The sequence below is a fragment of the Mixophyes fleayi genome, chromosome 4 (genome assembly GCF_038048845.1).
Source record: "Mixophyes fleayi isolate aMixFle1 chromosome 4, aMixFle1.hap1, whole genome shotgun sequence".
Classification (NCBI taxonomy): Eukaryota; Metazoa; Chordata; class Amphibia; order Anura; family Limnodynastidae; genus Mixophyes; species Mixophyes fleayi.
Window position 1 is genome coordinate 301,921,943 of NC_134405.1, and position 22,410 is coordinate 301,944,352.

General features: G+C 40.6%; 1 protein-coding gene across 1 annotated transcript in view; it reads left to right on the forward strand.

Annotated features, from left to right (window-relative positions):
- Positions 1-147: 147 nt before the first annotated feature.
- Positions 148-22,410, forward strand: part of ZMAT2 (zinc finger matrin-type 2) — a 32,260-nt gene continuing 9,997 nt past the window's right edge. Inside the window, exons 1-4 of the mRNA XM_075209905.1 lie at positions 148-252; positions 3,845-3,938; positions 5,580-5,706; positions 17,348-17,421. Of these exons, the coding sequence (XP_075066006.1) occupies positions 235-252; positions 3,845-3,938; positions 5,580-5,706; positions 17,348-17,421 (313 nt within the window). The 5' untranslated portion in view covers positions 148-234. The remainder of the gene's footprint in view (positions 253-3,844; positions 3,939-5,579; positions 5,707-17,347; positions 17,422-22,410) is intronic.

Below are 22,410 nucleotides of genomic sequence, written 5' to 3' on the forward strand. Positions count from 1 at the left end.
TGTTTATTTTCTGTACGTTTATATTTAGAGACGACATCTTATCATATAATCTGTACATCGGATATCTGATTTATTTATTTTGAGCAGTTTAAAATTAACCAAGGTTCTCCAGCCACACGGAAGAACACTATGTTAGCGCTCTGTGGGCTGGGCGTAAGCCGTGGTCATGGTGACGGTAGGAGCTGTCTTTCCTAATACGTCATTTTGCGCGACCGGCGGCTTCAAGATTTCAAGATGGCGTCGGGAAGTGGGGTGAGTAATTCCTGGAGCTTGTGAATGTCTTTTTTGGCTTCTGACTTAATGATCCCATTTAGTTTTATTTTTTTTCCCGCAAGTTGTCTGTGCAGTGAGCTCTTCATCCAGAGTTATGTACTAAGGTGCTGTACAGCACTGTGAGACATCAAGTCCTTGCATAACCTGCAGACATGGTGGTACTCCCACAATAGTTGTAACAGTTCAGATCTGGTACATGTATCCAGCAGCTGCTCTTCCTTTAAACTTAAATATTGTTGCCCTTTCAGAATGTGTTTCTTTTAAGTTTGATGTGTAGTTAACAAGTTCAGATCTTAAGTGTTATTGTGTTGATGCTTTGTGTGTTTGGAGTTTGTAGCTGTCTGCAATTATTTAAAGCTAATTTAGGTTTAAGTTTTCAATGATGTATGCTTGCAGCCATAAAGCAAAAGTGCCTTTATTTACACAATTATTTAATTTCCCATTGGGGTCACATAAAATGTGTATATGTAAATTTTTGCTTAAATGTTGACAATTGTTGTCTCTCTCCTTTCACAAGCCATGTTATGTGGTGTTTATAATCATACATAGAATATGCTTTTCAATTCACATTGCTGTGTTGCTTTTATTGTGGTACTGCATAATATTTATGTTCTCCCATTTCTCTTGTTTCTTAGTGTCATAGTCTTTCCTAGCCATCCAATAAAATTGTATAATGCACAATATGTTTGTTGTTTAGATATGGGTTATGAAAGTAAAGGCAAAGTCAGTGGATATGTTAGCCCAAAAGCACGTTCAAAATGTGAATAAGTTATTAAGAATGATAGTGTAGCTTTCTGTGATATCAATTTGAATTATAACTAGTTTTGTTTTTGTAATTTTGTGGTTGCTGGGCCAGACTATTTAGGGGTAAATTTAATTTCAACTAAATTCTGAAAAACCTTAAAAGCTTGCATTATCTGGGACACAAAGGACCAAAACAAATTCAACCTGGTCTATGCCATTCTTAAGATATTGTTTAGTCTTCGTACTTTTCTGTTATCACTGTCCCTTCAGAATTGTGTGTTTAACATGAAAGAAAAAATAGTGGCTTTTCTGTCACAAGAACAAACCAGGCATTCTCTTTGTGAATACAAAAATAAACTATGCAGCGCTATATGTATCTGCATTTGGTTTTGCTGGTAATAAGTCTATTGGAGCTTTTGACATTATTGCACCTTATGAATGTGCATGTGAAACAGGCCGCTACTTCCTGGGAGTATTAAAGGTAAAGATACCAATCACCAGATATCTGTGTGAAAGAGCTTTAGTAACGTTTTTAGCATCCAATTTTTCTTTTTTTTTTACCGCCTGCTTTGCTGGAGTTAAAAATTTATATTTTTATGGTTAAAGATCAAAAAATCAATCACATATCAATATAACCAGTAGGGAATAGTCCTGACTGCACAGTGATCACCTCCATCAATTCTGCTTCCTGTTTGTTGATTTTCTCCGGTTGCCCTAATAATGCTGGGGAAGTTATCAAAAGACATTAAAAGTGCATAAGAGGCTGGGTTAAAGTTAGACATAATAGTGTTCATTTAGGTGCTACATTGCACCTAAACGTTTGGGTGAAGTAGCTTGGCACATAGGAAAATTCTCACTTGGTTGAAGATATCCTGGCAGTGCCTCTAATCCTTGGATACCTGGTAATTTCTGGTGATGGGTAGGTTTGCCAGTCATGTAATACTGAACACACACAGGCTGTCCTGGAATTATTTCAGACAAATTCTGGATGCCTACAATTGATTGAAGATATTCTGCTGTGTGTGTATAGCTGGGAACTTTCTCAATTAACTGATCCTGAGGTACTTTACAATATGAAGCTTTCAAAAGCAATGTCCTATTTATTTCTAGAGAAGCACCAGTAGTTCTAAAACAGAGTAAATAACACATTAAAAAGTCAGTGATAAACAAGGTATAAAAGCACGTGGGATGAATGGTCCTGTCTTTTTGACCATAAACTCTGACATTTACCTTAAAGCTGTGATTTTCAGATCCTGAGACTTCATAAATATTCATGACATCTGTTATGTATATTTTATACATGTCCTTAATAAGTCTGAATCACAGTGAAAGTGATGTATGGGTTGCGTTGGCCAGGCACATGTATAGTTGCTTGTGATTTGTGCCTGTCACATTAGGTCATAGGGTCCTGACAAGAATTCATTCCCTATTAGAGTCAACATTCCACTTGGTACTGCTCTGCCGCCATTAATTCAAGCCACTTGGATGGCTATATATATATATTTTTATAAATTTCTGAAACCAAGGAGTATTATAGGGTGCACTGTTCTGATGTTAAACACTTTTGGAGGAACACTTATAGAGGGATCTTTAACAAAATTACTCAAAGGTGCAAATTTGTGCTAAAAATGTACCAATCAAGCAACATATGCTTTCCCTGTGTAACTTGCAATAGATAGATGCAAGCTAATTGTTGATATATTGCCATGGCTTTAGCAAGTATATAACCCTCATAGACTGGTAATGTGACCATTTGTAATTGTGTTCAGTGATGCCAATACCTTTCTGTTGTGGTGCTGCAGCAGCACTTCCAGCCCTCATTTCCCTTCTCTGTGTTGTCTCCTAACTTATCACTTAAATATGAACGTGGTGATGTCATATGATTCTCAAGTGACAAAGGAAAAGGGTGGTACGTGCTTTTCATGCAATTTCAGAATTGTAGTGTGGATTTCAGGGGACAGTTATGAAAGTTTGTTGCACAGGTAACGGTGCAGAAAAGGATCAGTGTTCTCCCCACAAAATTTTGCCAGCCAAGTGGCATTAAGAGGTAGCCGGGTGGGCGCAGTTTTAATACTTTGCAATTGTATTGAAAAATGCTGGAGTTTATTGCCCTCACCTGCCAGGACTGGTGGTTAGTGGTCTAACACACACACACACACACACACACACACTGCTGGCTGTAGTGCTCACATAGTGCCTCTTCTAAAAGGACAGTGTTGGCTAACCTGTGACACTCCAGGTGTTGTGAAACTACATGTCCCAGCATACCCTGCCAGCAATAAGCTGCTATATATTGGCAAAGCATGCTGGGACTTGTAGTTTCACAACACCTGGAGTGTCACAGGTTAGCCAACCCTGTAATAGGAGAAACAATGGTTTACTTTATTATAGTAGTCTGTTAAGCTCCAAGAGCCCGGCTGTCAAGTAAAAGCAGCCGGGTGGAGCACCCAAAAATAGATGCTTGGAAGAACACTGAAGGTGGTGTTGCCCATAGCAGCCATTTAGATTTTAGCTGGTATAGCATAGCTTTAAATCGAAGGCAATGGCCTGAATGGTTGGCATGGTAACGGTATATGTTACATGTTTCCTGCACATTACTCAATTACATTTTATTTAGGTGCACAATTTGCACTGAAACACAGCAACCAACCAGCAATTATCTTTTATTTGTCTTGTACTGCTTGATTGGTTACCACAGTTTAATGCAAATATTTCACCTAAATGAAATGTTAGTAATTGAGTCCTGTCATCTCCACGCTCTGCCCAAAATAAAATCTACTGTTCTGTTTTCAAGTTCTAAACTGATTTTTTATTTTTTTTCCTCCAGTCAAAGAATATAGATTTTCGTCGGAAGTGGGATAAAGATGAATATGAGAAACTTGCACAGAAGCGGATTACGGAAGAGAGAGAAAAGAAAGATGGTTTGTACATTTTTTTTTAATACATTTTTTGCTTAAAAATCTAATTCTTAATTAAAACAAACATTTTCAAAAATGAATTATGTATATTTCCATAACTTTAAACGTCTCCCTAGTACCCTGATGGGATTCTATTCAGAGTTTCTGATCTTAGTGTAACTTCTCATGCATGCTTATAAACTTTATAGACCTCTCCTAACTGTTCAGAAAGTATGATGTCATCCTACTATATGCAATTAGATTGAATATATCCTAATACTTCTCCTTTCCAGAAGTACACTGGCTCAAAACCATGTGTTCTGCCCAAAATCTGTGCCTATAGGGGGTGGGTGGCCCCCATCTCCCCCCTTCCCTGAAATTGTGGGCTACCAGGGGTGAATAAGGCTGTGAACTCTCTCCATGCCTCCTCTGCAGAGGGCTCCTATTGAGCTGTATGGGAGAGCGACATGGATGTAATCCCCCTGTTGAATTTAGGAGCGTGTACAGCCTATGTTAGTTTGACTTCAGGAAACTGGGAGCGGGGCTGTTAACATAGGGGGTGATTGTCTGAAAGTGAAATTCCCTTTAATCAGAGGGAGTCCTAAGTCCTAGTAATATCTGTGCTTTTGTGCCAACACGTGGAAGGTGGACTTGTATCTGATTTAGAAGGAACTCTTCCATATGTCTTAATGCGCTGCCACATAACACTTTTCAAGATGCATCATGTATCCCTTAGATGTCTAACTTTGGAATAGGCCATTTACACTTTGAATTGATAAATAATAGAGTTGGATTTTAGCTGTAGATGGGGTATTTTCGACTTTATGCCTTGTTTTGTGGCGTTTTTATGTTCTCCCATGTTTGCGGGGGTTTCCAAGAGCCCGGCTGTCAAGTAAAAGCAGAAGAACACTCCGGTTTCATCCCACTCTTTAAAAACATACTAGTAGGTTAATTAGAATAAGGTCAATTTGATAGTATCCATCTCCCCCCCCCCCCCCCCCCCCATTGGGGCAGGGACTGATATGAATGAGTTGCCTGTAAAACGCTGCGGAATTAGTGGCGCTATATAATTAACTGGTGATGATGATTTGCCAGTTCTAGGTCATTAGGGAACAAATTAAAGTGTTTAGACTGTTTAGAAGATGTACAGACTATGCGGATGGACTTGTATAAACTTTTTATAAGTTTGGTGACCATGAGTGCATTCATGGCTGGAGTCTTTTGGGGTCGGTAAGGTGACTAGAAATTAATAGCTTTGTTTCTCTTCCACCTGATCACTGTCATGTAAAATTAATGTGAGCTTCTAAATTCAGTCTGGAGAATTCTAATGATTTATAACCTTATCTCAGAATCCCTGAGGGGAGGATCTCCCCAGCACCCTAGCAATATTAAATCCACTGTAATCCAGAGTGAAGAGCACACTGGATCTAATAGTGCAAAACATTTATCAGAGGCATTAAATTAACAAAACTATGTATATAAATGTAATGAAATACTATCTTTGTCTTATCCCTTCTTCAATGGGATCTTAGGACTTTGGGTTCTTCCCAGTGGATTTTGTGTACTTAATATAATGCTAGAGTTTGTTCATTGTATTGGCTGAATTTTTTTTATTTTTTTAAGTTCTGTTATTAATCACAATTTGTTAAAATATTTTATTCGTAGGCAAACCCCTACAGCCCCCTATTAAGAGGGAGCTGCTCAAACATAGAGACTACAAGGTGGATCTGGAGTCTAAGCTGGGGAAAACCATTGTCATTACAAAGACCACCCCACAGTCTGAGATGGGAGGGTAAGAACACTATTTACTACCACTGTTTGTAATAATGATTAGAATTTACTTGTATCCTGCTTTCCCTCATGAGACGGGCGTCTGATGTTGTAGATGATGAGCACAGTGTTAATATGAGCACTCTTCAGCTTTCTGCTAAGTGCTAATTGATGATGGCACAGTGACAGCTGGCTCCTTCTATACGTCGCTAATATCGCACTGAGTGAGTGCAAATAGAGTATGACTTCCAAAACTCCTCCTAATAAACAACATTTACAGTCGGACAGTTCTACATTACCAACTAGTTGTAGAGATTATGGGCCTGATTCCAGTCTAAAAGCAGATGACATATTTAAAAGGAGCATACAACTTATTCAGTTCAAATAGCTTCTTAAGATGAGTTAAGGATTGAATAAGGGTTGAAATACACTCTGTATAAATGGTACTCTCCATATGTAGACACGTATATCAGACTGTATATGCGTATGTACAATAATTTCACATCAGAACACACGTAACGTCTTTTTTATCAGAAAATAAAATAGCTGCTAATATTATGATAGTCTTTCAAGTATAATCTATTTGTATTTTAAATTTCATAAATAATTTTACATAATGTAACTAACTTTAGTGCGTACAGTTGCTCTGTGATAGCTACTGAGACACATACATGTAATTTTTAAATCAGACTATGCCGAGTTGATCATTATTATCATCCAGAATTTAAATCTACCCTGTAGCTGGTGTTAAAGATACAGCTGAAAACAATCATACTGCCGATTAAACACAGGATTTGAATTGGCCACATTATCATCAGTACACCCTTAATGTACATGGGCTGTGTGTATCTGCCCCATCCCAACTCTCAAATTGTAAGTGTCAGATGCGTGCTGATAGGAAGTGCCTGTAATTGCTCTCATTGGAGCAACGTTCGTTTCTGGGTATGCACAGTAGGTGTATATTTATATACACGCAAGGGGCTAGATTTACTAAACTGCAGGTTTGAAAAAGTGGAGATGTTGCCTATAGCAACCAATCAGATTCTAGCTGACATTTTGTAGAATGCACTACATAAATTAAAGCTTGGATCTGATTGGTTGCTATAGGCAACATCTCCACTTTATCAAACCCGCAATTTAGTAAAGATACCAATGCAAAGAGACGTACGTCTGGACTTGAATCGGGCATAGAATACATTACATTAGAATGACTGTACGAGGGTAGGTTTTAAATCTGCATTTAAAATGCTTGCAGTAAAGGTGAATAGTGGACCTGTGCGGGATTAAAAGTGAGATCAGCATGGAAATAATGTTTCAAGAAAGGTTGATCTGAATGTTCAAACACACTCTTAAAGGACTTCTGACATGAAATGCAAGTGGTTTAATATAAAAGGTGCACCAATAACATTCACTGCTATATACTTCTAATGAGCCAATGCGCAGTTTGCAAATAGGTTTGAGAAAAGGCTTAAATCCTAGAGGAGGCATTTTAGTCACTGCATATGAGTTACTGTTGATAAGCCTACTGATGACTGCTATAAGGAGTTATGGAAACCTAAAAGTTTTCACAAAACAAGTGTTAAATCTCTATAAAACATTGGAGTGTGTTATTTATTTTTCCTACGATGGTGTGAGAATTTGTACTCTCACATATATGAATGTCACAAGATGTCTCTTCATGTTGGATCAATTTTGTATTTAAGTGTTAGTGGCCACACACACACTTCTGTCTGTCTCTGCTATTTCTATAAATATCTTCTTTGGTCACACATGGCAAAATCAAACTAAGAGTATCCATCACTCTTAGTACTGACTGCAAAAGAGATGACCAGAGTTTGGTTATACGGTTAAATATTGTCTTACTGAATGGTTAGTAGATGCTTGGAAGGGAAGTAGATAAAGGTGTGATTGGAGAATAGATAAAAAAAAAAAAAAAAAATACCAGTGTTTTGTTTTTATGTTCACTAACTGAGTTATTGTATAAGAGCTTAAACAGGGCTCTTTGTTTTCTTTTGAAGTGTGTAATTTGTCATATAAATGCATTCTCATGGTTCATGCCACTGAAGAAGATTTATCAAACCTTCTAAAAAGGAAAGATGTTGCTCATTGCAGCCAATCCGTTTCCACCTATCATTTATCTAGTACACTCTAGTAAATGATAGAATCTGGTTGGTTGCTGTGGCCAACACCTCCATTCTTAGACTTGATAAATAAATATACCCCTGTGTGTCTCTACCGCCTGTTGGAAATGAAAATTTCCTGTGCATCCGGCATCACAGAAATTTTCATTTATTTACTGATTTGCTAAATAGGTTCAGAAAGGTCCATGAAGTCAGCTGGTTGTGATGCAGCCGTCTTTGGTGCGTTTGCCAACAGTCAAAGCATTGTTTTGTTATTCGTCATCTCTTGCATGTCCATGTGTCACCAGTATGTCATTTGATGATCTTTCGGTATACACCCACCCCTTTTTTGTGTTCACACCATTGCGTTTTATCAGTTTTAAGGTATATCATGTTTCAAGCATACTGCAAGAGTTGAGAGATTTCGAAGCAAAGTATATAGACAAATAAGCATAAAAAGCTGCAGCATTGTTGGATCACAGACTATAACATTTACATGACGGCCTTTTATGTCTATGCTTTGCATTCAGAGCATGACACAGACATAGATGCTAATTCTGCCTAATTTGCAGTGACAGTACCAGGATTTAATATGTGCCTAGGGAAATGTCCCCTATCTTCAAGACTGACTAACTGAACAGTTCAGTTGCTTTCATCCTGTGTATTGGATGCATCCCTTATCTGTTCTTTTTCTCTTCAGTTTTATCAGTCCATATATATATTTTATCTAAAATGTAAAAAAATAAAACTGTTACAACCAGCATCTATACATATACCATGATTAAGGTGGTTGTACATGAAGATCCTTTTAGACACTAGCACACATGACGTGTTTAGAGGCACCTTCTCAGCAGTAAACTGTCCCTGGAAACTATTTTAAAATGTTGGCACCTATGCACAGGGCAATGGGCGATGCTGAGATGCTTTGGAGTCGCTTCAAACTCTCCCTAATTATATTTCTTTGTTTCTGTAAGGCGCCTCCTATGTCACTTCACATGCTGAGAAGGTATCTCTGTTCTACACTGATGTGCTCTAAATGGTCTGTTTGTGATCCTGTCTGCCTGTGCCATGCTCTGAATGCCAATAAGCCAACCGTTGACTCATAAGGCTGTGATTTAATTTCTCTGAAGTTTCTGTTTAAAAAAAAAAAAAAGAGTGCCCTTTTCATGTTCTTAGCTATTAAATTATGAAAACCTGGGAGAATTGTAAATGCAGTCACTACTTAAAACAACGAAGTGTGTCGTCGTCCCCCCCCCCCCCCCTGTCCCCCCCATAGCCCCTCTGCTGCCTGTATACAGGCTGTTTTCAAGTTATAAGCTTTATGTACTCACTCCAGATAAGGTGTCTCAAGTGCTTTGCAGTTGTCCCCATTGCTCACATTTAGTCTACTGGTCAGGTACATTAAACTGACAAATTGGTGCCATCCAGTGAGTTTAGTGAATCCCATCTAGTAATAAAAACTGTCTGTGAGATCCAGACAACTTGCAGTAGACGTGTTAGGAGTAATGATGATCCACATTTCTAATGTAAGCTCTTCCCTCTGAAATATGGCAGAGATGCATCACTTTTCTGGAGAGGCATAAACCTATGGGACTTTTGTTTGTCTGCGTGGACACATCAAGTGAAGTGATACAACAATGCACATTAGTGTGAGACATTTGTAGAAGCAAATGTGGCTTTTATGGCAACTTTACCTACCGACAGAGACTTGTTATCCAATAGGCTGCTTAGGATACAGCCTATCCTGGGGAAGGGGAAGGGGGGGGGGGGAGGAGGAGGAGGAGGGGGAGGAGTATCAACATTGTGACAAGGAGAGGTATAATCGTTGTTCTCCAGAGTAAAAAGAAAACCTGAAAGACAAATGTAGTAAGGTTATTTTCCTGACCTATTCCCATGGTAAAGGCTGCAGACAAAGGGCCTGATTCATAAAGGCAAGCAAAGCTAAAAGACTGGAGTAAATTTGCTCCTGCGCAACCCATGTTGAAGTGCTAGAGGTGCAAATTAGTTTATTGCTTTGCACATACTGAAAATACTGGATGCTTTTTCATTTAGTACACAAATACTTCATTGTCATTATCACCATTTATTTTTCCAGCACCACCTCAGTGCTGTACAGAGAATATTTGTCACTCGCATCAGACCCTGCCCCATTGGAACTCGTCATCTAAATTCCCTACACTTAAATTTAAAGTTGATCTACGACATTATCTACGACCAACTATAAATCTGTCCCCACATTTTTAATTTACCTCCCCCTATGTTGCAACGTGCTTTTACCAAGGTGCAATTTCTTTTTCTTTGCTTTGCTTGCCTTTATGAACTAGATCCTATGAGTTATCCTTGGGCTGGCTTTTGGGATAAATGAGTATGAGAGACAAGTATGACAACAGGCGCAGATGTGATAGCACCCTCCCCTTCTCATCTTCACCCTCCGTAGTGCTCAGTCACGCCTCTCTTCTGCTATACAGTTCTGATTTTAATGATAACTAATTTAATGCAAAGGTTTTCGTGACCCTTTTAAAGAGCCAAGTGGAGCAGAGATTCAAAAACACATAAACATAAACATTGGTGGGGGGAGTGGAGGAAGCCGGATTTTAAAATGAAGGACAAGTTTGTTTTTACCTACCACATGTTAGCCTGGTGTGTAAGAAGTGGAGGCCCTATGAGCATATTGGCCTAGGGCAGTGTTTCTCAACTCCAGTCCTCAGGACCCCCTAGCAGTACATGTTTTCCATATCTCCTTGCTGGAGCACAGGTGTATTCATTACTGACTGACACAGTGTAGCAGGTGGTATAATTATTTCCCTTTCACCTGGAAATCTTGCACTGTTAGTGGGTCCTGAGGACTGGAGTTGAGAAACTGGCCTAGGGTTACCTCAACCCTTCATCAGGCCCTGCCTACAGCCAGATAATGCGGTGATATGTTACAAAGGAACAAATACAGATTGCTGATGCCAGATGTAAGGAATCTGATCAGAAGAGTAACGTATGAGCTGAGAAGTAATGAGCTTAAATAACTAAGGATCTAACTAACAGAAGACTAAAAAATGTATCCGTTAGTAATCCAAACAAAACATGACATGAGTGTTAAATGTGTACAGTGAAATAGACACACAGCCAATGGGTACAGGTTTTTTTTTTCTTGGGATAAATTATGCTTTATACTGGGTCATCAAATCAACACAGGGTTTCAAACTGAGTTTGATTTTCATTACATTCTGTATAATAAATGCTGCTATGGGTGTAAAGAAAACACCCCCCCCCCCCCCCCCAAATCTTGGGCTGATATGTGCACTGGTTTTTAAGTTATACGCGTTTAAATTTGCACTTTTGTAACAAACAATTTGCTTTTAACATTTTATTTTAAATTGTATTTGTAGCTCACCTGATTGAGCTAGAGAGTTGGGCAATGTCTCATTTTAAACCTCTTTTTATGGGCTTTCATATGATATTTTGATATATAACACAGCATTGCGTTACTCCCTGCTGGGGGCAGGAAGGAACGGCAATTTGGAGAACAGGTGCTGCAATTTTGGCACTTTTTGGGCTGATCACCTTCCAATAGCAGTATCTGTAATTTGGTTATACAGAACCCACACGAACTTTACCTTGAACACAATTAGTTTGCTTATACCTCTTGACACAGCAAAGGCAATCCACACAAAATGGCCAAAAAGTGTTTTTGTTTTTCATTGAAATTGCAAGAACCTACCCTAAAACTAAAAGCAAATGTGTGTGCGGAATTGTTTTTTAAACACTAGTAATAAATACTTTTGTCTTGGGGCTATCTCCCTTCTCTGCCACTCTGTCCTGGTCCCTCAAATCCCCTCACAGACCCCATACATAACTGACTGGAAAGCTGACCTGGGAGAATACATAAGCGATGAACAGTGGGACACAATTCACACTTGAATTTCGAAGAGTTTCTATCAGTGTGGCAATAAAAGAAAACCCTTACAAGGTTCTCCCTAGGTGGTATCTGGTCCCATCACGCCTACATACTATGTTCCCCACCACCTCAGACCCATGCTGGAGGCAATACGGACACCGAGGTGACTTCATGCACACTTGGTGGGCATGCCACAAGCTGTTCTCCTTTTGGGCCATAGTTAGAGCTCTCATAATGGATGACAAAGCCACAGACAAATAGATTCTCCATATCGCCAGCGCCAGTTTCAAATTGCCCGTAACTGGAAAAATATCAGCCCCCCCCCCTCGTGCCAGGAGGTAATTAAATGTATTTGTTTCGTATCCTGAATGGAATACATCAACAGTTTCCAGAACAACAAGGTGGCCTCCTTCCACAAAATTTGGGTGCTCGGTATTCGCACCACTCAACACCCCTGTCTAGCGTCCTGTAAAACCACTCCTTATCCTACCGCAGTCACTTACCCAGGATGGGGGAGATCTGGGCATTAAACCTCTCCCCCATCTCTGGTCGTCTTAAAAAATTCTGTAGTGTAGGCTGTTGTCACATGATCACCAGACAAGAACTACTAAAGGGCACACCATTTGAAAAGGCGACTATCCACTTTAAAATGAGGGGTCGCCATAGTTCTTGGAGCCAAGGTGGGTGAGATCTGGGCATTTCCACCCCAGTCCCCATCCTGTGCTCCTTAATGTTTTCTGTATTGTAGAGTGTTATTGTCTGTGATCACCAGATAATTACTAAGGGGCCACATCATTGAAAGAGGTTGGGTTGTGGACTTATTTATTTTTTCTGTAGTGTAGTTATTGTCTAATGAACACATGTGATCATCAGACAATAACTTCTAACGGACCACATTGTTTGAAAGGGGGCTCCCCTCTTTCAAATTAGGGGCCCTTTTGTCTGTATTGCAGGTGCCAGAATGGGGGAGATCAGGCACTTGTAGTGCCCTCACTTTATCCCCTGCAATACAATTTTTTTTTCTGGTAGACTTGGGCTGAGCATCGGCACTCTCAGTGACGTCATTGAGCGCTGACGAGATGTCTTCCTGGCCCTCACTGGCAGGAAGTACTGGTGGTGGGAGAATAAGTATAATTTAAACTGTTTTGAACCGCTTTTAATGCTAAGGACGAGGGGGATTCATCCTTATCACTAAAGAGGTTAAAGTACACTGGATCTTGCATATGCACATTACTTGTAAAGAGCGTCCTCTGTAATAACTGTGACAACTTATTAGAAATAAAGCTTTTTGAGTTGAGGGTTTAATCAAGGGGAAAGGAGTTTACCTTATGCACAACAATATCTTCTGGTAAGACCAATAATATTGTTAATACAATGGAAAAATCCAGAGTTTTACTTTAGTAACCATTTATTATCAAAATGATTTTCTTATATAATGTGTGTCAAGGAATTATTTAAATAATTGTGAATACAAAAATTACTGATTTATTCCAGCAGCTGTTCTTAACATGTCTGTAATATCTTTGGTGTATTAAAGAGATGACTTTGCTTTTTATTATTCCAGACCCTTAAGTGTTCATGGCACGTACACTGATTTTATATTCTTCTTTTTCCAATAAAAGAATACCCGGTACTCTTTAGTGGTGGCTGCTGACCTGCAACTAATAAAAATCTATTGATTCTCTTGAAGACACGGTTGTCCAAATATCAAACAAAAAGTAAATAGCATATGTGGACTGTGAGAGCAATATGTCTTATATTTGCTGCATAGCAAAACATCACTTAGAATGTTTCATATTTATGGGATTTGGGCTTTATTTATTGAGCAAAATATCAGGCCATGACCTCTTCAGTCGGTACACAGAGCTTTGCCGTTATAAAACCAGTGTGTTGGCCATATATTCTCTTATAGACGTATCCAAGTCTCAGGAGGAAGTCGCCAATGGTGCTTAAGAATGTAGTGTTATTGAGTACAGTGCTTGGGTGCTTTCAATGTTTGTACTCAAAGGATACATGTCCTGATTGACACCTTAAAGCGATATTCCATTTTCACGTGCAGAGGCAGAACTAGCGAGATATGGGCAGGTGCAGGGAACCGTGGAGGAGGGACCACAGCTTGTTCCTTCCGACCCTCTACATCTGCCGTGCAGTGGGCCCCATTATCTCCATGTGCCCCAGTGCTCTGCACCCACTGCACCAAGGGTAGTTCCGCTACTGTGCGCATGGCTTTAAAGGACCAAAGCCCCATTATTTAAATTTTCCTATGCATTCACAGCATTACACCATGAGCCATCAGGAGCAGGTACTAGATAAAAAAAATAAAAAAAAATCCTCTTCTACTTCACAGCGTTTTCCTGTCCCATAAGAGAGCAGGCAGTTTGGTCCACAGATTTGCATCCTGTTACCTACCATTTGGGAAGCTTTCTGGATGCAAAAACAGAATGAAACCTATGGTTTATGTACCTTCTGGCACTGATAACAGCAGCCATGCCATACCATAGGTTCTGTTCTATTCAAAGGCTCTTCAAATGTCCATTGTTTAAACCTGGGACAATAAAGCAGTACATTAGGCTCATTGCATCAGACACTTCAATCTGTGGCTTAGAAAGTGTTGTAAAGAGAAGAGATTTGGATTAATAGACCATAGTCATGTCATCTGGCATGATAGGGGCTTATACAGAAGTGACATCCTACACCCACCTTCAGGGGAAATCAGAATTCTAAATTAAGTGAGCAGTTTGGAAGCTTCATCAGGAACTATTTAAGCTAGCAGAGGCTGGCAGTGAACTGAACAGGAATAAAGCAATCTGATCCCCCAACCAAGATTTATCGTTTCTGCACACAATTAGAACAGGAGACATATCGGCAACAGAAGACAATGCAGATGAAAACAAAATAAACATAGCAGGACTTAAATAAAATTGTATTAAAGAGAGAGATAATAATCATTGGAGACTTTAATCTACCGGATGTGAACTGGGAGTGGTCTTTTGCAAGTACCACTAGAAGTAAGGCATCCCTCAAGCAAATGGTGAGGAGCTCACTCGCAAAGATGCAGTATTCGACTTAAGTCTTACAAATGGTGACAAAATATTTGATGTAAATGTTGGAGAGAACCTAGGGTCCAGTGACCATGATCAGTATGGTTTAGTATAAAGACAGAGACCGACTCATACCACACAAAAACAAAGGTGTTAGATTTTAGGAAGGCTGACTATGTAGAGATGGGAAAATGTGTAAGACTCTTTGGCAGAGTGGGAGAACTTGAAAGGAGTGCAGGAGAGGTCGGAAAAATTAAAAAATGCAATACTTAAAGCAACATACCATTGTATTAAAAGGGTTAGGAAAGCACAAGGAAAAGGAAGCCAGTGTGGTTTACAAAAGAAGTAGCAAGTATTGTAAAAGCAAAAAAGATGGTCTTTAGGTAATATAAGCAGACTTGATGACGAAGTGGCGCATGGACATCGTGCCGTGCACATTCCCAGCAGTTACGGTAGAGATTGCACGTCCCGGAGTCACTTCGGAAGGATGCTAAGAAGGTAATCAGATGTGCAAAGGCACAAGCTGAAGAGAAAATGGCCCAGTTAGTAGATAAAGGGGCACAACTTTTTTTTTTTTTTTTTTTTAAGTATAAAAGTGAAGGAAGAAAAACAAAAGGAGGAATAACAGAACTAAAGACGGGGAGTGAGAGTCATGTTGAGTCAAGGTAATTGCAGATCATTTTAATTATTTTTGCTCGGTGGTCACTACAGAAAGAGAGGGGATGGGGCCACATTTAAATTGCAAGTATATTCATAAAAGTGAGGTAGATACAAGTACTTTTACAGAGGAGAAGGTCCAAACAGAACTCTCAAAACCAGGTGGAACAATCAATGGGTCCAGATGGAATACATCCAAGGATACTAAAAGAGCCTAAAGGGGTGTTGGTAACACCATTAACAGAATTATTCAACCAGTCACTAGCTACAGGAGTAATTCCAGAGGACTAGAAAAGAGCGAATGTAGTCCCACTCCACAAAAGTGGAAGCAGGAAAGAGGCAAGTAACTACCGACCAGTAAGCCTTACATCAGTAGTAGGAAAATTGATGGAAACACTCTTAAAAGAAAAAGTGGCGGAATATCTCAAATCCAGTAACTTACAGGTTCCCAAACAGCATGGATTTACTGGGGGGAGTTACTGTCCCACATCGCAGACTGTGAAATAAACAAAAGCTTGGGATTGGATTCTAAGATGGTTAAATGGATAAGATCTTGTTTGCAGGATAGAAAACGGAGTTCTAGTAAATGGAGTACATTCACAGGAGGGAATAGTTACCAGTGGAGCACCCCAGGGATCTGTACTTGGACCAGTGGTTTTTAATATCTTTATTGGTGACATTGCAACTGGTATAAAAGGGAAAGTATGCTTTTTTTTTTGCAGATGACAGAAAGATATGTAACAGGGTAGACACATCAGGTTGGGGTAAAACAAATGATCGATGATCTAGGTAAACTAGAGGAATGGTCGAGAGAGAGGCAACTACAGTTTAATTTAAAAAAAAATGCAAAATCATGCACTTTGGTCTTAAAAACCCAAAGGCTAAATATAGTAATAACAGCACTATAATGGAACCTACTGAGGAGGAAAGGGATTTAGAAGTCACTATTTCAGGTGACCTAAAGGCTGGTAAGCAATGTAACAAAGCAATGAGGAGAGGAAGAGGAAGAGGAATCAGTAGCAGAAAGAAAGACGTAATAATGCCACTGTATAGGTCATTGGTACGGCCTCATCTAGAATACTGTGTTCGATTCTGGAGGCCATATCTCCAAAAGGATTTAAATACATTAGAGACTGTACAAAGAAGGGCAACTACAATGGTGCATGGCCTACAGCACAGAACTTATCCAGAAAGACTAAAGAAGGGAAAGTGGGACATGATAGAAATTTTCAAATATATCAATGGTTATAACAAGGTACATGAGGGAAACATTCATCAAAGGAAGAGTGGTATTAAAACACGAGGACATGCACTGAACCTGGAGGGAAGTAGGTCCAGATGCCAGTGTGTGGAGCTGAAGATCTCATTGACAGGAATTGGGGATAAGAATTAAGGTGCGCATTTAAAAAAAAAAAAAAAAAAGACAATAATACTACTGCATATTTTTTGAACAATCACTAGTGATATCACAGAGACAGGAAGCACAAAATTATGACAAAATTATGTTACTGGTTCCTAATTGATAGACTGTGTCTCATAAATCACCATCAGCTATTTATATAGCGCTACTAATTCCGCAGCGCTGTACAGAGTAGAGGTTTATAGTTGCCTCCACTGAGTAGGTGAACCAAACACTCAAGTTCTCTGCACTAATAACCTCTATTAATGAACATAGCAACTCAAGCATCAGCTGAATATTAGGACAGTTATTTGACATAGTCATGCAGTAACTAGTTGGAGTGTGGGTGGATTACGTTGCTTTAAGCTTCAAATAGAGCTATTCTGACCATATTGCATTCACAATACATACGTTTCCTCATATCTTCTGTTTAAGAAGAAAACATCACTATTCTCTTCTACATAGTCTTGATCAAAGTTAAATGACCATTGATTCAAAACACTTGTTGAAATGACATTTGAAGTGATTAAAATTCTGTATTTTCTTTTCTTTTCCAGTTATTACTGCAATGTCTGCGACTGTGTAGTGAAAGATTCTATCAACTTCTTGGACCATATCAATGGCAAAAAGCGTAAGTTTGATTTGTAAAAATAAACAGGCCCCTTTGGTTTCCCATGCAGTCAAATTCATCAAGCAGCCCCTACTCTTGTCTCTGTGAAATACTAACCACACTGTCTTCCACATGCCTGTAATATTTATTTTATCTGCAGGTGGCAGCAGTGCATACTGACCAGCCTAAGTGGCTGGAGAATTCGGTATGGCATTTTCTTGGTCATTTTATTCCTGTATCATCAGAAACCGTAATCACTGCACCTATTAGTGGGGTCTGCAATTCCATCTTTTGGATACGTAGGACTCTACATCTACTATTTTTTTTCTGTCTACTACTTCAAAAATGTGACCGTAATCACAGAGAGATGTTAAGGAAAGCTTATGTTCCTGAAAAAATTATAAAGAGCACTCAACACCACAGATTTTTCTTTAGCTATAGTAAAGTGCATGTTGATTGTGTATGGGGTGAAATATGGGATGGCAAGTTAAATGCATCCACCTGTATTTATAATGGAATTTCATTACAATCTAGCTACAGATTTAAACAGCTCACAAGTTAGTACTGGCATTTCCAGCATAGAACTTGCCAATACATCTAGTAGGCACAAATTGCAAACCTAGCTCTAACCCTAAATGCGCATCCAGGTGTGTGTGTGTTTAACTTGCGCTTACACGCCCTCACTGTACTGCACATGAACGCCCCTGATCCACCTCTCCAATCATAAGGAGCTGCAATTGTTATATTAGGGCAGCTCAAAAATACTGGTACAAGTTGTGTACAAGTGCAGTGTGACAAGTTTTATGTGACACACCATACGTCCAACTTTAAATAAGGGGCTACTGTCCATCGTTGTATCCCCTGCTACACCTCACCGCTCTTGGTGCTCTAGTTCGGGAAGACGTGTATGCTGGAAGCCACGTTTGAGACAGGCTCTGTACTGCAGGGATTGAAAGCATAAGACAGTCACCGCTGGGGAGACCCTTGTCCCTCCAGTAATGTCTCCTCTTAGTGCTACTTACGGGCCTATAGCATCGGTACCACTGACCTGCAAAAGAGAAGATGGCACAGCTGTCAGTGGCCCCATGTTTTCCATTTACATACTGGATCAATAAGTTATTATTATTTATTTATAGGCCACCACAAGGTTTCCGCAGCCCCGTACAAATTAGACAGTGGACCATACAGGGTAAAACATACAAAAAAATAAACGAAAAGTATCAGGACTTGAAAGCTCCAAACATAGCATATACATTGAAGATGGAGCAGAAAAATAGGTAGAGACAGGAGGGAAGAGGGCCCTGTTTGTGAGAGCTTACATCTTAAAGGAAGAGCAAACAGACAGGAGGCACAAAGGGAGTTGGAGGAGAAAAATCGCATGAGAAGCGAGAGGTGGGACAGGGGAATGGAGGTAAACAGAGCAAAAAAGGCATGGAGAGCAGGTTAGGTGGATGGCTGGTATGTTTTGAGGAAGAAGTGAGTTTCAAGTGACCACTTAAAGGTACACAAATCAGGGGAGAGTCGAATGGAGCGAGGGAGGTCATTCCAGTGGAGGGGGGCAGCCCAGGAGAAATCTTGGACTCTGGAGTGGGATGAGGTGATCAGAGTGGAGGAGAGGCGATGGTCGTAGGGAACTGGATGGGGTGTGGGTAGAGAGGAGGTTAGAGATGTAAGGGGCAGTGGCGTGAGAGAGTGCCTTGTAGGTAAGGGTGAGGAGTTTGAAGAGGATTCTGTAGGGGAAAGGAAGCCAGTGAAGGGCGAGGCGGGAGAGGAAGATGAGTCTCGCAGCAGCATTAAGTATAGACCTCAGGGGGGGCAAGGTGGGAGAGGGGGAGACCAGTGAGGAGAAGGTTACAGTAGTCAAGACGGGAAAAGAGTGCGTGGATAATGGTTTTAGTGGCATCTTGAGAAAGGATTGCCCGGATGTGGGCGATATTGCGGAGTTGAAGGCGGCAGGATTGGGCGAAAGATTGAATGTGGGGGGTAAAGGAGAGGGAGGAGTCAGGGGTGTGACGCCCAGGCAGCCAAGAAGAGGAACAGATGATATGGTGCTATTTGTTAACAGTGATTGAGAGATCAGGATGAGAAGAAGATTTAGAAGGAGGGAAGACAATGAGCTCAGTTTTAGCAATGTTAATTTTGAGAAAACATGAAGACATACATGAGGAAAAGGCAGGCAGACACACCAGAGAGGAGCAGGGGGGAAAGGTCCGGAGAAGAGATGTAAAGTTGAATGTCATCAGCATAGAGGTGATATTAGAGACCAAAAGAGGTGATGAGATCACCCAGGGAGGTAGTGAAGAGTATAGGTCCAAGAACCGAGCCCAGAGGTACTCCTATAGGGAGGGCAGAGGGGGGGGGGGAATGAACCAGAAATGGATACAAGAAAGGAGCAGTTGGTGAGATAAGAGGTGAACCAAGCAAGGACAGAACCAGAAAGGCCAGGAGAATGAAGGGTCTGCAGCAAGAGGGGGTGGTCGATAGTGTCAAAGGCCGCTGAGAGGTCCAGGAGGATGAGCAGGGAGAAGTGGCCCTTAGATTTAGCCGAGATGAGGTCATTATAACTTTGACCAGGGAGAGTTAGAGAAATCAGAGAGATCACAAAGATGGGAGAAAACAAGGTCAAGGGAGTGACCAAGACTGTGGGTGGGGGAAGAGGTCCACTGAGTAAGACCAAAGGAGGAAGAAAGGGCGAGAATTTTAATGGAGACGAGGTCAGTGGGGTTGTCAATTGGGATGTTAAAATCACCTATTATGATAGAGGGGAGGTCAGATGAGAGGTAATAGTGGAGACATGCTGCAAAATTGTCAAGAAAGAGGGAAGTGGGGCCAGGGGGAAGGTAGATGACAGACACTGAGATGGATGGGAAAAAAGAGGTGGATGGAGTGGGCTTCAAAGGAGGAGAAGGAGAGGGAAGGCACCATGGGAAGAACCCGAAATATACAGTTAGGAGTAGGCCCACACCACCTGCTTGACAGTCATCCGGTCTGGTGGAGTGGGTGAAGGAAAGGCCCCCATGGGAGAGAGAGGAGAGCCAGGTTTCAGAAATGGTAAGAAGGTTAAGGGAGTTAGAGATGAAAAGGTCATAGATAGCGGGCAGTTTATTACGTAAGGATCTGGCATTCCAGAGGGCACAGGAGAAAGGAAGGGAAGGATGTTGGGAGATGTGGATAAAATTAGTAGGGTTGCTGGAGCGTGAGGGAGGATAGAATAATTTCCGGGTAATCTCCTGGGAAACCAGTGCAGTAAGTGTTTTGTTTTTCTTTTTTCCGTCAATAGTTTTTATTGAAATTTTCAAGGCATATGGGGTACAGAAAAAAAAAAAGGGGGGAACAATAAAAAAAATTGTTTTTAAAAATGAAAGCGAGTCAATCAAGGGAAAACATATGGGAATCCCCACGCAGGGGGGAGGGGGAAATCACTCAGTTGAAACAGCATTCTAATCTCAACAGTGTACCTACAGTAAAGAACAGGTATATAGCAAACATATTCTTTATTTTAACATACTGACAATACTCATGGTGTATCAAGAAGGTGAAGCATATTCGTTGGGTTGGAGATCTTCTATAAGGGCCGCTGGTCTGCCCAGGTCGTCCGTGACATATTCATGCCATCTAAACCATTTCATGATGTGGTGTTTATGCAGATGAGGAATAGTGCATGTCTATTGTCTCCATCTCAAAGCTGTACTTAATTTTGGAGACAACTCGGGTGATGCTGGGGGGAGTTCCAGTTTTGGGCTATCGCCGCTCTAGCAGCTATCAGTATATGTCCTAAGAGGTAGCGGTCATGCGTAGGTGATGAAAGTCGGGTATATATGAAGAAGAGCTAAGGCGGGTCTGTGGTAATAGTAGTTTCTAAGACAGTGGATATCAGGGCAAAGACCTTCCTCCAGAGCGGCTGGATCACCGAGCATGCCCAAAAGACATGGAAAATGTTAGCTATCTGAGTGCATTTACGCCAGCAGAATTTTGATTGGCTTGGCCATATCTTGCGTAATAGGTCTGGAGTGAGAGAGAGCCAATTGAGGAGCTTGACCTGCATTTCAGTATGATTAATACACTTTGAAATGCGGTGTGAAGTTGTGTAAATGTTCTCCCATTATTGTGGGATGAGGGTCAGACCGATGTCTGCTTCCCAGCGAAGTTGGGCTGGGGCTTTAGGGGATGGAAACAAAAACTGGAGGTACTGGTACCAGGGTTCTTAGAGACAGTCACCACCCAATGTCTGATTTGCAAATATTTATGTGTGTCAGATGCGGGTATATCTGTCTTGGTGCAGGGTAAAGGGGAGAAAAAAACTTTGGGCAAACAATTCTGATAGAGAGGCGATCCCCTTGTCTCTCCATATAGTGAGATTCAGGTCCAGGATGAGTTTAGATATTGCTTGAAGAGAAAGATTGCGGGATGGGAGTGCAAAATTTCTTTGTAACCTGATGATTTTGTCCCACATCTGTAGGGCATCTGAAATGGACAGTGATCTATGTACGACTGGGGGGCGGCCGGGTTTGGGAGTCCAAAGGAGATCTGTTAGGGGATAGTTTGCACACATGTCAACTCATGGGTAGAAGCCTGTGGGAGCGACCACTCCCGTAGGTGGTTCAGTATACAAGCTTCATGATAATGTGTTTGGTTGGGGAGCAGTAAGCCAGCCTGAGCCTTAGGTAGAGTCATAAGCTTATGGCTGAGCAGGGGACGTTTCTGTCATCCTACATATGTCGCCATTAACGTGTGAAACTGAGCCATCAGTCGTTTTGGCACAATATATGGTATAGTGCGGAAAATATACATAAGTGAAAAAATCATTTTAAATGCCGTTATACGGCCCAACTAGGAGACCTCAAAGTCAATCCAGTTCTTTGCTAGAGAGGAATGATGGCGGAAAATCGGAGAAAAGTTGGTTTATGTTTTTTTGTTTTTCAGCATTTTGACACCATGTACTTTTGAAGTACATTTAAAAACAAAATAAAAAAAAAATTACAGCAAAATTGGTAGATGACCTTTGATTTT